General features: G+C 48.1%; 1 protein-coding gene across 1 annotated transcript in view; it reads left to right on the forward strand.

The window, feature by feature from the left end:
- Morn5 (MORN repeat containing 5) overlaps nucleotides 1-15,463 on the forward strand; it is a 51,442-nt gene extending 35,979 nt beyond the window's left edge. The window contains exon 5 of the mRNA XM_023701598.1: nucleotides 15,297-15,463. Coding sequence (XP_023557366.1) covers nucleotides 15,297-15,343 — 47 coding nt within the window. The 3' untranslated portion in view covers nucleotides 15,344-15,463. The remainder of the gene's footprint in view (nucleotides 1-15,296) is intronic.
- The last annotated feature ends 808 nt before the right edge of the window (nucleotides 15,464-16,271 follow it).

Raw genomic sequence — 16,271 nt, forward strand, 5'->3', positions numbered from 1 at the left:
ACTATCTTTCTTCCAGGAGGTGTGTTTGGCCCCTTTGTCAAAGATCAGGTGGCTGAGTGCGTTCCTAGAGGCCTCTGCATCTACTAGTCTATTCCATTGAACCTCATGTCTATTTTGTTGCCAGTACCATGCTGATTTTATCACAGTAACTTTGTAGTATAATTTCAAGTCAGGAATTGTAATGCCTCCTGCTTGGACCTATATTTTAGAAAATGTCTTTCTTAATAGGGAGTGTGGTACCTGTCTTGCTGGATCTCTGTGAGATTTGTTTGTTTTGTTTGTTTGTTTTTGAGCCAGGGAACACTATATTGTCCAGGCTGGCCTCAGATTCCAAAGCTAAGAAAAACTCCTACCTCAGCCTCCCAAATAGCTGAGACTAAAGGGACATGCCCACATGCTAGGCTTGCTAGAATTTCAATCCATCCTCCCACTCTTCAAAAATGTTTTAAGCACATTTGACAAGCCAGGAGATCCAACCAGGCAACATCTTTTTGTTGAATATGGTTCTCAAACCCTGGGTCTACAATAGAGTAATTTGCATCCTAACTCCATATACACACAAGCACATGTGCACATATATGTGTGTATTTTTTCACATGAAATGTACTATGATGTTTTATATTCTATTTGTTTAATACTTGTTGTTACATACTAAATTGACTTCCCAATCTGCTTGCAGGTCAGTGATGGGTAGACCATTATTCTAACCTTCCTGGACCCACTTCCCACCCTCCACTGCCTTAGGTCCACTGCCTGGACCCTCCTCTGTCCCTTCCCAAGCTTCCTCAATGGTGCCTAGGGGGCACATGCCGGCGAAAATACCTTTATTTAGGAGCTCCTTGGGGACAGGGACCTTGTGACTATATCTGATTCCTCACTATGTCCCCAGCATCTCACACAGGTCCCACAAGTTGGAGCTAATTCAATGTGAAAGAAAAAGCAAGCAGGAAAAGCACCTGCTCGCAAACTCCTCATAGTCTTCAGCTAATTATACAAAATTCAGTACCTGGTACACAATAGACAACTTATTATCCATTATATTTCTCTGCATAAAGCCTTTATTTCTTTGATCCAATGCTTGAAATCGCTTAGGTTTGAGTGGCTAGGTAGGGTGTGCGCTGCCTGGGTCCCACCCCTCCGTTTTCTGACTCCCAGAAATACCTGTCATTTCAGTCCCCTGCCTTGAGGATTCTGAGCTCAAGTGCTCCAGATCTCATGCAAACTTGCCATGCAGGCAGGGAGCTAGGAAGGGGGTGTGGCCTGGGATTGGGATGCAGGTGTGATGGATGAACTCAAACTCACTCCAGTCTTAGTGTTCTTCTCACTCACGTTAGGGCCATGAAGCTGCAAGTGATAGGAATAGTTGTAGATTCTAGCAAACATAAAGCAGAAACATAGAGTTAGGACCTTTTATCCAACAGGGGGTTGGAGAGCTAGTAAAGGTCAGAGGGGCCGCATGGTGCTGTCTGAAAGCCCTGGAATCCATACTTCAGCTGGCCTCAGTTTCTGGATCTGCCACAGACCAGCAGACCACAGACCAGACCTTTCCTCTCAAAACTACAGCTTCCTCATCTGTAAAATGGGCATTAGAGTAGTGCGCAACTAGCAGCATTGTGGTTAGCAACAATCTATTAAGCCAGCCAAATGCATAGCCCAACACCTGGCCAGGACAGGTATTCAGTGTGGCTGTTGTCATGATGATGATTGTTGACTCGGGCTGGAGGAGAGACCTGTTCGGCTCTCTCTAGGTGCTTGAGAGCCAAGAGGTCTAGGGAGATGGATGTGATTGTACGTGTGCAGTCCTTCTGCCTCCTCAGGGAGTTTGCTTGGGAAATAAAAAGCTGCAGCCCAGGGCTGCTCTGCAGGCTCTCAGGTGTAGCATTTGGAACTCCGGCCAAGCAGCGAGGGTCCCTTTCCACTTTCTAGCCTCTCCCCCACACTGTTCTGGTCCAGCCAGGCTGGCTGCTGCCCACTGGTGAATCCATCTAGCACTTTCTATTCCTGATTCTCCTCTCACTTATTCCCAGCACGGAACACCTTTCTCTTTTTCTCTACAATCTCAACCTCCTCATCTCTCAGTGTTCAGTAAAGAAGAGAAACCCATGAAGTCTTGGCTTGTAGTCACCAAGGAAAACATGTGTGGCCTCACTTGCATGTTCACAGCCCGCGGAGATGACACTGAGATTCTCGTGGTGGAGGACCCTTGCTTTTCCCTGGTTTATTCTGTGTGCTCTTTCTTCATGGGTACCTCACCTCAGAAAAGTCAGTAACTTCCTCCTGATCCCAAGCTAGTAACAAAGTCAGAGTTGAACTCACATCTTCCCAAAATCTGTTTGCTAGAGCTTGAATATGGGCAGAATCCCCAGAGGCTTGGTCCCCAGGGGGCACTATTGGTCTTTTGGGACATGAGGTCCTATGGGAGCCCCTAGGTTCTCAGGAGCAAAGAGGACTTGGAACCTCAGTCTCCTTGTGATGGAGGCAGTTTGGTCTCCCGTGTGCTTGAATATTCATTTTAGATGCTAAAGACAAAAGCACCACAGTACCTACAATGAGATGCTATCTAGTTTGAAAAGGGGTCCTTTATACACTGCGAACCAATAAGGAGGCATCTGAAGGTATGTGGGATAATTACCTTTAATATGATGGGAAATTGGCAGGTTAAGTAACCCCACCCCTTCCCATACAGTCCTTTCGTTCCTATCCCCAGGCATAAGCCAGAGCCACGTTGTGCGTGTGTCTCTTTCACATAGCTGCTGCTTGCCTCAGTGTTACTAGTAGGAATCATTTGCAAAATAACTGTACCACTAATCCTTACTCCCTCCTCCCAATTAATGATACCCCATGCAAGTGTCTCAGATGAAAGGCACATTATTAATATTCAAAGAAAAAAAACTCTTGTAACCATTTTAACATATACAACTAACAATGAACTAAATTTGCTTTGTGGAAGACAGAGAGTGAGCATCCCAAATTAGTTTATGTAAAAGCTGAAATTCTTCCCCGAAAGGTCTCAATACCATCCTCAAAGAATATCCTGATCATCAGAAATGCTGTCAAGATTCCCGCCAACATTATCCCCTTTGTTGTCTGAAATGTCGAATCAAGCACATCTGGCAAATGTCCTAGAGCTCACAAATCTTTCAAACAGCATATAATTCCCAATGGTTAAAGAGATAACGCCACCGCTTAATCGTGCTGCTCTTCAAAATAGCACCAACTTTCCTTCAATCAGAAACAATGGCTTTGGCTTCTTAAAAATATCACCCACCAGTGATTATTTGCAGAGAGGGCCCTTTTGAGCTTGAACCTGTGGATTTGAGGCAGAATTGTAAATCAAGACCACAATCCTTGTTGGAATGCGCACTCCACTAAGTGGACGGTGGGAAGGAGGGGGTGTGACTTGAGGTCTGAAAAGTGACCTGGCTCCTGTGATGTGGAGTCTCCGGGAGGGGAGGACTGACTTCGCCAGGAGGAAGAAAAGAGGAAGGGGACAATGGCAATGGAGCATTGCCAGGCACAGGACACTCCACAGAGAGAAAGGGAGTCCCCAGGTGAGCCTGGTTTGGCGAAGAGGAAACTGGAGCTCAGTGAGGTTAAAGACTTTCCCCTGGAAATTCGGCAGCAGTAGGGTCACACTCAGTGTCATCTGCCTCCCCTCAGTGTTACTAGGGTTTTCCTCTTGCCGTCTTGCCTGGCCAGCTCTAAGATCTTCTATCCGACAAGGGAAGGGTGTTTTATCTGACATTAAAAAAGGGTGACATCTCAGCTGCTGAATGAACACCTGGAAGTGAAAGACCACTCTGGTCTTCTAAGTGTTTTCTGGCATTAAAGAGTTGAAAACTGGAAACACCCCAAGTCTCCACCAAGAGGGAATGGGTTAAATGGCAGAAGGTATATTTTTATACTAGAATACAGTGCAGCATTAAAAGTAGCACTTGAGAAATTGATCTATTGATATTCAAGTGTGTCCGTATTCTACTTCAGGTGAAGTAAAATAACGGTGATAACCAGAATTTACTGAGTGTTGCCATGTTCCAGTGCCAGTTAAGCACATCACATGTGTTATTTTATTTCTTTTCATCCAGTCCTCTTGGTAACCCTTGAAATAGTTCTCCTCATAATTCCCACTTTACAGATGTTGAAAGTGAGGCAAAATGCCTTTCTGAAAGGCAGCAGCTACTAAGTGGAAGAGCTGGACTCTGATCCCAAATCCAGCTGGCCCTAAAGCTAAAAATGAAACTTGAGCTGGTTCAGAGTAAAGAGTTGGCATCTACTAGCTAGGAAAAAAAAAAAGCAACAAGGGCCCAGTGAGATAAAAATTACACTGCCAGAGAGTGTAAGATGACACTTGGTGGCTCCTTTTGCCAAGAAAGCTCTCTGGTCACTTCATTGCTCAGATACTGGCCAAGGGACCAGGCAGTGTAGCCCAGTGGTGGAGCACTTGCCCAGCATGCAGGGCATTCTGGGTTTCCAAAGCAAACAAGGAAATACTGGCTTACGAACCAGTCTTTGAATGCCACTGACAAATCGAGACTCCTGCCTGCCTTCTTCAGACAGGTGAGAAACCTGAGATCCAGAGAAGGAAATCACATGCGACCCCCACAGCCTGTCTGTGTTAGGGCTGGGCAGAATCCACAGTTTCCCCACTGCCAGCCACAGCTCCTCCTGAGAACTGGGCCCCCTCTTCACCGCGCCTCCCTTGCGGTTTCTGCAAAATGGCCCAGAGAGTCTCCTGCATAGCTCCCTCCTGTCATCTCTCCAGCGAGACAAAAGGCAATTTACCCAAATGTTATAATCACCTGGAGGCTGGCATGCTGGGGCATCCCTGCTTTATCTGTGGTATTGTTAGCAGCACCATAATGAAGGCTTTGTGGAAGGATAATATCACTCTTGTAACTGCCAGATAAAGTATCCGCACCGCTCACACATCTCTTCCAGCAGACGTGGGCATCTGCCGCCAGCAAAAGGGGTAAGGAGGGAAGTTATAAGTGTTGAAGCTTCCCCTGTGCCAGGAACTTACCACATCCTGGTCCTCTGAGGAAATTCCATTCTCCCTATTTAGCAGATGAGGAAACTAAGGCTTGGGGAGTAGGTAATTTAATAATTTGTGCATGCTGTTTTTAAGGGAAGAACCAGGATTTGAACCATGGTCTTTTTGAAACTAGAGGTCATGCTCTAAATCAGTGAGATAGACTGTGACCGGGGCAAAGCTATAGATCTCCCCAGAAAAATACACTTGGATCCACCAACAGAATTTTGCCTACAGAGGGCAGGACTGGCCTCCTGGAAGCCATTTGTAGGCTCCTGTCAAGATCTCTGCCCTAGTAATGGCAGCTTGCCCCTGCTTGCCACCCCCTATACCGGCAGAATTGCACTCTGCCATCCTCTCACACCAGCCAAAAGGCCCTGGAAATCCCCTCCCAGCCACAATTCCCCACTAGGATTCTGATAACAATGTGTTCCCCACCCCCGCAGCAGCCTCCTGGAGGCCTTCAGAGGGCACGGCTTCCCCTTTCCTGGCTGGAGGCAGCCTGAGCCAGGCCAGCACCAGCATGGTTTGTTTGTCTCCTTTAATAGAGAGGCAGAGCCCATCTCTCTTTCTTAGCCCATGCTCTGGAAGTAAGGCCCATTGGCTGAAGACCCTGGCCAGCCTCAGGTTCAGAGAAGTAGATAGGATTATGATTGGGATTCAGAGCAACCAGATCTTACCGGCTGAGACCTACAGCTAGTCTCTTAACTTTCTCTGAACTTCAGTTTCCTCATCTAAAAAATGGGAGTAGAAATAAGACCTGCATCATAAGGCTGTAGTGAGCACCAAGGGGGATGATAGGAGATTACGGTAAAAACAGACCTGGCTGTGCCGAGCGCGCTGAGGTGGTCAACCACTGCAATGGTGATTATTTTGCACCTTGGGGTGAATAATTGAAAAGCAGTCCACATCCCAAAAGAGATGCCAGTACCACCCTGGCAAGCTGCCCTCTGGCCTCCGCCTGCTTGCTTCTGATGCTGATTTCAAGACTGAACCTGAGGCCTGTGTTTCCTGATCTCACTGCCTGGCTCCTGGCCCTCTGTTCTGGATGTGGTCCCGCCCTCACGTCTCATCCATCTACACCTTCAGCTCCCTGAGCGCCCTGAAAACAGAGACCTTCACCGAGCCACGTGAACACTAGGATGTCACTTGTGGGCCAGGGCCAGCTCCCAACCTCCAAGCCAAGGCAGCACTGACAGGACCAGATACATAAACAGATGGTCACAGGACTAGGTTGGGGGTTCTCTGGGCAGAAGCTGGGGCTCTTCAGGGGCCTAAGTCCTCAGGTGACTGTGGGGAACCTTCTGCCTTCAAACTATGGTTTAGGAATAAAAATCACATAAAGCACAAAAAGCATATGGAAGACGGACCAACACAGGGTGACAGTCCCCATCACGCTCATGTTAGAGTTCATTTAAAATATTAAATATGACAGTCCTTCTCCCTGGAACTAGGAGTAGCCCTACTTTTCAGTTTCCCAGAGCTGCTGAGAGAACACAAAGAGGTGATATATAAGGAAGGGAAAGAACAGCTTGAGCAGAGGCACAGAGAGAGCCTCAAGATCCAGCACCTGTGCTGGAGGGCCGAGTGGCAGCAAAGGTGTAGGAGGGATCTGGGTTGGGCAGTAAAGGCGGACGTGTCAGGGTGGGCTGGAGAGAGCCCTGAAAGCTGCTTAGGGAGTTTGGCCTCTGCCCTACCTGTAATGAGCAGTAAGGACAGGAGTTCCACAAGGTCTCTCAGGGACTTGACTGTGGCCTTGCAACTACTCGTAAGCTAGGCAGCTATCTTCACCTCTGAAACTTTGTGTCTTCCCCTGGGAAACACAGAGGACAGCCCTGACTTCACAAGATTTCTGTGAAGATTCATTGAGCTCTGGCCTGTGAGGAAACACTGTAGATTCCTCTTTCCTCCTTCCTGCCTGTCTCCATGGTCCCAGCCTAACTCATCCCTCCCATCTGCCGATAGGACAAATATGAGGCCACTGTGGCCCATTGTCCCTATGCAGCCAGAAAACAGGCACAAAGAGCAAAGCTTCAGGACAGAGGCTGTGAATGAGATCAGGGCAACAGACTGACCTTGACTAACACCTTGGCGTCTCTGAGCTGCCTTAGAGTGGCTAGGCAGCATGAATATAGTTGGTGTGGTAGATCGGCAACTGGTGGTCCACTTGGAGCACCTGAGAACTGAATCAGCATGGTGCTGGGTGTGGGAGGCCCACCCAAGTGCTGCTGCTAACTATGCAAAAGGAGAACTGGAAAGGAAGAAGGACTGCTATTGGCTCCTGGAGAAACTTGTCACACTGGCTTTCCTGATGTGAACTTGGCTGTTCACCTTGTTGGAGGAGCTCAGGACCTCACTGTTGCTGAGGATGGCTGTGGTACTTTTCTGAGGAACTCTGGTCCTTACTTTGAGCATCACTTCTTGGCTCCAGTGCAGACCCCTCAGCCTGCTGGCACAGACCCTTCATCCCGCTGGCACAGGCTTTCTAGTGTCTATCACTGACCTTTGGGCCTTCCCAGCACAGATCTGTGTTGTGGGCTCTAGGCCTTCAGTTGGACTCATGAGGGTCATTGTTATGGGCTCCAGGCCTTCAGCTGGATTCTTTGGTCTTTAGTGTGTAGACAGCTATCTTGTACTCTTTTGAACTTGACTGTTTGGGTGACTATAAAATAATCCTCTAAGTTGTGTGTCCTGCATTAAGTTGTTTCCCTCAGAAACCCTGACTACAACAGTTGGCGAGCGCAAATACAAGTGTTAGTGCTCAAAAAGGAAAAGTAGGGAACTAGGAAGAATGCCAACATAAATAGCTCTGGGGACTTTGTACCCCTCCGGCCAGCATACATTTGCTCTCCATCCCTGGGTGCCTCTTGCCCCCAGAACATCTTGCTGCACAGAAGGCAGTTCTATTAATGAAGGGTTAGTATCACCCACAAACTCGAGCCAACTACTACGCATCTATTCCTCACCAGCAAGATTCTCTGTCCCACTAATGTCAGGATACCCACTCTGTGGCACTGAATGAGGTGTCCCCCTCCAGCATGGGCTCTCCCTAAGAGATTTCCAAAGCTTACTGTGACTATGGGCATTTTTCCCCTTAGCCACTGACCCATGCACCCACAGCTCCAACCTGAGACAACACTGCACTGTACACTCACAGAGAAGGAAGTGAGGGCGCTTGAAGCCAGCATGCAGCACGCCTGCGGAGCATGGCCCTGGCCTGTAGAGGTGCTTCCTGCCACGAGGTAGCTCCACTCCTTCCCCTGCTCACCCCTCCCCAGCAGTAGCCCCAAATCCTGCCCTAGGCTTGATCTTGGAGACCCTATCCCAGTCATCTCAATATACTAAAACAATATGCAAACACATGCCCATATTTTATGGAAATTATTTTTGCTATGAAAACTTTGAAAGGATCTTTCCAACTTGCTCGGTCAATTGTTCGACTACCAGGCTTTAACAATTAACCATGATTTCTTCAGCGTGGTGCACTTACTGGAGAATTCTGGCACGAGGAGGAAACAAAGCATGTAAATGGATTTCAAGTGTAATAAAATTGTTTTGACTTCTAAATTTAATAATTAATCAAGTCTAAATGCATTAATTATAAGATTTCTTCATTTCAGTTTTGCAATTTGCCTTTTTGATATTTCAGAGTCACTCGCTCTCAGCCTCTTAAGATTGAATAGGCCTTGACAAGCTCGCGGCTGCTAGGGCCCACACCTCTGGCTCCCAGTGGGGAAGTGTCTTGTCCTAATCCACCCCTCGGCCTCCACCCAGCTTCTAAAAATCTTCTTTATGGGGAAAAGCAAGAGCAGCCCGAGGCTTCCCACCTGCCTGTGTCAGGCACCGCCTGGGCAATGACCCTTCTGTCAATATTGACAATGCTGTGGCTTTGGCCTCTGGCTGCCACCACTGCCAGTAAAGTTCAAAGTCTCTTTCTTGTAAAGAGTCGTGACAGAGATGCCAGGGCATTGCCACCCTCGTGGTGGCATTGCCTTAGCCCTGCCCTACCAGCGCACGTAGCCCTACATTTGCACTGAGGTGCAGCACCTGCACGCAGGCTGTGAGTCTGGTTGGCTGGGCTCCTCTGATCCCAGCTGAGGATGAGCATGGACCCTGGGAAAGGGGGCAGCACCACCATGGCCGGAGCCCCTGGGCCCCAGAGCCTCTCCCTGCCCAACCTCACATGGCATTTCGGTGGAATCCTGGGCTGTCTCTACAATTTGGCAGTAATGCCTCCCTCCGTATATGATCACACATGTGCTCAACTCCATGTAGGCACACACCGTGCACTCAGCAAGCTACGTGTGCCACACATACACAAGCATTCCCATGCATGTGTCACGCTCATGCCGAGCCATTCACATTCTAAGGCCCCTGCGGCCCACCCTGATTGAGGCTGATGCCTGTGTGAGAACCTGGGATGGAAGCACTCATGTGCATGTGTGCATACTCCTAGATTTGCTGAGTGCAAATGGTGCTGAAGCACATGGAACTTTCCCTTCTGCCCTGATGGAATGAAGAGGGCAACTAATTGCACCCCCCTAAGACTCCACTTCCCATCCTAACTGGAGCCAGAACCATTTCACTCATCAAAGGAGAAAGAAGCTTCTTCACTGTGGACACCCAGCCAGGCCCTCTTAGGTACTCAGCCCCATAAGCCTCCTTCCTCCTGAGGCCAGGGGCTTTGTTCTTTCTAGGTCTCCTCCCTTCCTCTCTCCCTATCCCGCCCGACTCACCTGGGTGGGACCTGTGTAGCAGTGGTGACATCAGGTGTACCCAGCCCATAGGTGTGCCAAGAGGTAACAGAGACTGGCTTGTGGTGACCAGTGACCCTAATCTGTCTGTTTGCCCTCCCTGGGCTCTCATGCCCTGGCCTGCTCTCCTGGCTTTGAGCAAAACTCATTAGCTGAGCAGTAGCTCTTGATCCTTAAGATGTAGATCCTGTGCAAACACCTCCACCCTGGAGCACCCTGCATCCCAGCAGGGAACCAGAAGTCCTGGGGTCAATGTTGGTAGGCCACTTAAGGATACTTCTGGGCATTAAGCGTGGGAAGACCCATCAGAATGATTGTAGCTTCTACTTCCTGGGTGCCCATGGGAAATCCTGGCATTTGTTGTGTACCAAGGGTGACATTAGTGCAGTCTGCACATTTGGGGCTCTGTGCCACTACCTTGGCAAGTGACCTTATGCCTCCATGGCTCTTGGTTTCTTCATCTATGAAGGTGTCTACCTTGAAGGTCTGCCATGAAGATGGAGTGAGGTCATTGCTGAAAAGTGCTTACTTAACACAGTTCATGAAAAATGCCCCAAAACTTAAAGGAAAGCCACAAGTTGTCTTGCAAGGTGGGACATCTGGGTACATGTGGCAGCAGAGCATAGATGGAACAGAGTTCTTGACCAGACAGCCCTGGTTCATATGCTGAGCCACCAACCTGTTGGGAGTTTATGGAGGAACCATTTGCCAGCTACCTCCCAGCTGGCTTTGGATCTGGATGGGCTGAACCAGATTTCCTGCAATGAGCAGAGTGAAGCCTGGCCTGGCTTGGGCCTCTTGACAGTGTTCAGTGCTTTCAGTCCCTCTGTTCTTAGCACTGGGCACACAGCCATAGGAATGAGCTTGTTGATTCATTTCTTCACTCAAAAGGTATCCACTGTGCCCCTAGGTTGTGCTGGACACTCCTGTTAGCACTGGGGACACCACAGAGGACAAGAAGAGAGGTTCCTAGTGTCATTGGAGCCTAGAGTCTAGGTTGAAGAGATGGTATATAAGTAGAAGATTGCAGGGAGTGGTGTGTACTATGAAGAAAATAAAAGACAAGACAGTGTGTCTGGGAGGAGGTCAGATGAGCAGTCACAGGAGGTGACATTTGAGTTGAGACCTTGATATCGAAACTTGTGAAACAGGGAGCTGTGAGAGAAAAGAAGTGAATAGCTTGTTTGCAGGACTAGTAGCAATCTCACCTTTGAGGGACACACTGGATCTACAGTATGTAAATCTTGTAGAGATGGTACAGTAATCTGTAATCAGTAATCACACAGCTTCTCCTATTATTAACATCTTACATTGAGGGGTATGTGTGTCACATTTAATGAATTAATCTTTTTTTTTAAGATAAAGTCTCAGTGTGTAATTTAAGCTGGCACTGTGTTCACTATTTAGCCCAGACTGGCTTCAAACTCATGGAAATCCTCCTGCCTCAGCCTTCCCGGTGCTGGAATCACAGGCGTGAGCCACCACGCCCGACTAATGAATTAATCTGGATATTAACACAGATGAATACAATGCTATGGTTTTTAACATCTCTCAAGTCTCTTCCCATTTGCTTTTCCAAGATCCCATCCAGCATACCCCGTTACATTTAGTTGTGTCTCCTTGGACTCTTCTTCCATGCCACAATTCTGCAGGTTCTTCTTGTTTTGGGTGACCATGCCCAGGAATAGCAGTCAGGTACTTTGTAGAATGTCCTTTCCTTGGAATTTGTCTGATGGATTTCTCATGATTAGAACAAGATTATGAAATTTTAGGGAAGAAGATCACAGAGGTAAAGTGCCTGGATATCTTTTCCATACTATCAAGGCTACAGACTACTGGAATGATGACTGATGTTGAGGTTAGCCTTGAACACCTGGCCTAAGGCCAGATTTCCCCACTGTAAAGCCCACCCTGCCATTCTATTCTGTACTTTAGCACGTCAGTATGCACAGCCACAATGAAGAAGTAGGGAATTTTGATGGGCATGGTGGCCTATGCTTGTAATCCCAGCACTCAAGAAGCTGAGACATGGGACGGGGGAGATGGCTCAGTAGGATAAGCGCTTGACTGGCAAACGCAAGGATCTGAGTTCAATTCCCGGTTCCGCCAAAAAAAAAAAAAAAAAGTAGGGAATTTTGTCTCAACTCTTTGAGAGAAGAGCATGTACATAAATTCTTACAATGTGTCTTGTCTGATTTGTATGTATTTTAACCAATATTTGTATGTTAGGATTTTTTTTTTTAATTTTTAGAAGCTCAAGAACCTATTAGTATAGCTAGGAACCTAGAAATGTTTTATTTATATTAACAAAACACAGGGCATTACCAAGACATTAAATTGAAGAATAGGAAAAAATCCAATAATTATTTTAATTTCTGAATATTGTCGATACACATTGGTGAAAGCTTTGGAAAACACCCAAAGCAGAAAGAACCTCTCTAGTCTCGCTTCACGTAGCTGATCATGATTCACATTCGTTACCTTGGATTTTTCTTCTGTGCATCCTTGTTACATAGAACATAGGGCGTAATTTTGCTTCTTTTCTCTCACTTTCTTGGGTTATTATCTCATCAAAACCATTTCCCTTCTACATGCTGCATAACTATCATTGTCAGTAGTGCTGAATGGCCTCTCTCATGGTTTATAGTGCGTGTCCCCTGCCTCCTTCCCGAGCTAGCCTGATCCCGGCATGTAACTTGTGTTTAGAAATTATTTGTTAAGTGAATGGCTTTACAACAAAGTAATCGTTCCCTTGTTTTCAGAGATGTATGTCATTTTCCATTTTCTTGAGTCTAAGTAGTTCTGAGACAAATAGATTCTTTCCTGGGACACTGTCCCAGTGTGTGATTACCAGGTCAACCAGGGCCCAAAACTTTTGAAGATAAATGCACGAAACCAGAAACCTTCCTCCTTTTTCCTCCGCTCCACTGGCAGTTGTGCCAAGGGTGGTAATTTACAATTGATCAAAGAGTTTGTGAGGTGCCCCCCCCACATCTTTTTTCCTCCCTCCCTTCTCCCTCCCCTTCTGCCAAAGGGGGGAAATTATCTGGGAAGGTGAAGATGTTCTCAGACAATCATATTAACATATTCCAACAATCGCAATTTGCAAAATAGTAATCACAACTCCCGGGATCTGGGAGGCATTAATCAAAGCTACAGGTTTAATTCCATTTTAAATATTGATGAAATATGCTTCGGCAGCCTCACCCTGGCATGACAGGGCCAAGGGAGCCGCAGAGGCGCAGGGGAGGTGGAGGGAGGGTGCGTGAGCAGCTGCCGGGAGGGAGGGAGGGAGGCATCTGTGATTCAAATTGGTGGCTGTGCAGCCAGGTAGAGTGAAAGGGGTAGTGAAGAGGGCTGTTAAGTCCATTGCTGTCAATTTCTAACGATCAGGGAGGGGCCCGAGGACTGGTTCAGCACAATGCGCCCAGTTTGTCTGGTTTCAGGGGTTACCGCTGAAGAGGCTGCAGCTGCACTGATTCGAATAGCCTGGAGACTTCAGAACTGTAATTATCAACACAGGCTGCTCCCAGTGTGGCAAAAGTGGGCTCCACCAGCGCTTAACTCCTTGTGTGCTGACACACCGCGCTGCGCTCCCCACCCCTGATGTGCCAGCCGCAGCCAGACTCTTAGGCAGCCGACCTGGGAGAAACTGAGGCTCAGTGACTGCACAAGGCAGTGCCCAAAGGCCAGAGCATGCTAGCCAGCCTCTTTCCTTAAACCATAGGTAAAGAAATAGGGGAAAGGAAGCAGTCTAGGGTGTGGGTGGGGGGAGGCAAAGGGGCTCTCAACACCATCACGTCTACCTTGGAGTGAGAAGCCAGGCTTCAGAATCTAATGATGGATTCATGACACTGCTCAGCCCCTCTGTGAAATGAAGAATCTGTCTTCCCTTCCCTGCCGGACATCCCAGAAGTCCCGTGAGGTGCTATGCCTGTCAAGCCACCCACAAGGCTGTCCTTAGGTGTCCATCTCTCTGACTCAGGCCTGGGGCTTGTCACCAAAGAGGTGTAGGTGTCCTTGGACAGGCGAGGACACACAGGGGTGTCCCTGGGCTGGGAGATCTGATTGTGAGCACAAGCTGTCACTAGCCCTCTGCATTTCACCTTCCAGGAAGTCCTCTTGTTCCTTAGCTTCTGCCATTTGTCACCCAAAGAGGATGGAACATCTCATCCTCTCTTTTAAGCAGAAAGTGCTGGGCTAAGGAAGGAGAGAAGGTGCCATCTCCTGCCACCTACAGTGACAGGAGAATGGCCCACAGTTCAGATAACTTGGAGGAACAGACAGCTGAGGAGGAGAGGCAGGCAGCCACTGTAGTACAGAAGAGCACAGGCTTAGCTAGGAGCATCAGTGAAGGAATCTGCAGGTTCTAGGACTCTACTCCTGCGATATAAGCCCATCGCAATTCTCCCGTGTCCGCGAAGTGATATGCCTAAGGAAGTTCATCCCAGCGCTGTTCCTGGGAGCAGGGAGCTGACGTCAACCTCCATCTCCACCACTGGGAAGTGGGAGGACAAAATGTGAGGGGGAGCCATTCAGGGAAATCAAGGAGGCAGCATCCTGAAAACATACCTTCAAGCGAAGAAAGAAAGGCACAAAGAAATATGCAGCACCATCCCGTTTTTGTAAATAAACACATCCGCACACAAACAATAGCACATGTTTTATAGAGCTACATGCATTGTAGGAGTATGTGTCCCACCATTAGAGTGAGTCCCTATTGTGATAAAGGAGGAGGGGCTGAGTGTGGGTTTGAGGAAAAGTGGAGGGGGATAAAAATGTAGTAATTCACAAATGCTCTTGCACAGTGTGGTGATGGCGGCATGCTATGGACTGACATTCAATTCTGTATTTGAGGTTTTGAAAAGCAACACAGGCTTTGTAGTTAGACAACCTTGGGTTCAAATCCGGGGCTCTCTCCCACATACTAACCCTGAGGCTGGTAGGAGATTTACTTGTCAGGAAGCCACAGGACTAAGCAAAAGAAGAGGCTGCGTTCAGGGCTTCAGGGAAGACCCAGAGCTGCAGCCACTCCTCCTCTGCATTCCCTAGGAAGGTACCTGAGTCAGCAGGGTGTCAGTCCTCTATGGAAACCACAGGTTCTTTGAAGGGTCATGAACAGAGATCCCAGAAAAGAAAGTAACATCTGAGACTCTTGTCCCCTGGCACCATCAACCAGGCCTGTCTGTCCCCATGGGACTGCGGGTGCCATTTGTGGTGTATTGGGCCAGATGAATGCCTGAGTGTGAGGCCGCAGCTTTCTGACAGCCCTGTGGGATTAGACCACCTGGCCTCCATCAGAATCCATGAACCCTTTTGTGCTCAGCTTCCCTGAGATCAGGTGCTCTGCTGAGGGATTCAACTGGAATGGAAGATCTTCACTAGATGGGTCTCCAGCAGACCATGAGCCTGTGCTGGAGCCCACTCCAGCCTCAGGACCACACTGGGGGCTTCCTCAGGCAGAGAGGTCCCAGCAAACACCTGCATGACCAGTTCTTTCTTCTTTCCTACAGATGACGAAGAGCATGAGTGGATCATCCAGACATGTCGGAAAGGTTAGGACGAGATTGTGGATCCTGGGCCCAAGCTGTGAGCCTCTCAGCCACCTCCACCAGAGGTTTCCATCAGCCCTGTCTTGGTGCTAGTTCTAGACTCTCAGTTTTGGCAGAAAAATAAAGCTTTCATGGACCCTTCTTGTGTTTGCCTTAAAAGACTGTTTCTCAGAAGGCTCCCTCTTTGTACCTGCATCAGAATCACCTAGGTAGGGGCCAGGGAGCTGGCTCAGTAGAATAAGAACTTGCCTGGCAAGTGCAAGGGCCTGAGTTCAATCCCCAGTACCACCAAAGAAAACAAAAGAAAAGGAGAGAAAAGAAAAGAATCACCTAGGTAAAATCATGCCTAGCTGTTCCCAGGTACCAGGCTCACCCAGCCCATCAGAATCTCTGAGAATGGGAATTTGCATTCCCAGCCACTTTTTATGCCTATGAAAGTCTCAAGAACCATTGTCTTAGGCCTTTGTAACTGAGTGAGCACAGGCAGGGCACACTGACACAGGCAGTGTACATTCCCTCTGCTCCTCACAATAGCCTGCAAGGGAGCACTGGGCACCACAACATCCTCAAGTGGGGAATCAGGCTCAGCGGGACAGTGACTCCCTTGGTCTCAGGATAGTAGGCCTGAGCACTGTGCCCACCTTATAGCTACTGCTTTCCCATTACTCCAAGAATGACACCTAAGGATGGCCTTTTCCTCTCTACAGCTTCACCATTTCAACTGTTTACCATAGGAACAGGATCAGTGTGGTGTCACACAAATAATGTGGCTTTGGTGGCATCCACATCTGCAGAGCTGAATTTAACCACAGGTACCAATATAAGCTTCAGGGCTGGGGAAGCCTCCATATGCCCTCTATACCGGGCGCTTGGGCTTGAACAAATGACATTACTGATAAAAGATCAGACAACTACCAGAGAGATGTACGCTATTTG

Source organism: Octodon degus, unplaced genomic scaffold, assembly GCF_000260255.1.
Source record: "Octodon degus isolate 3935 unplaced genomic scaffold, OctDeg1.0 scaffold00137, whole genome shotgun sequence".
NCBI lineage: Eukaryota > Metazoa > Chordata > Mammalia > Rodentia > Octodontidae > Octodon > Octodon degus.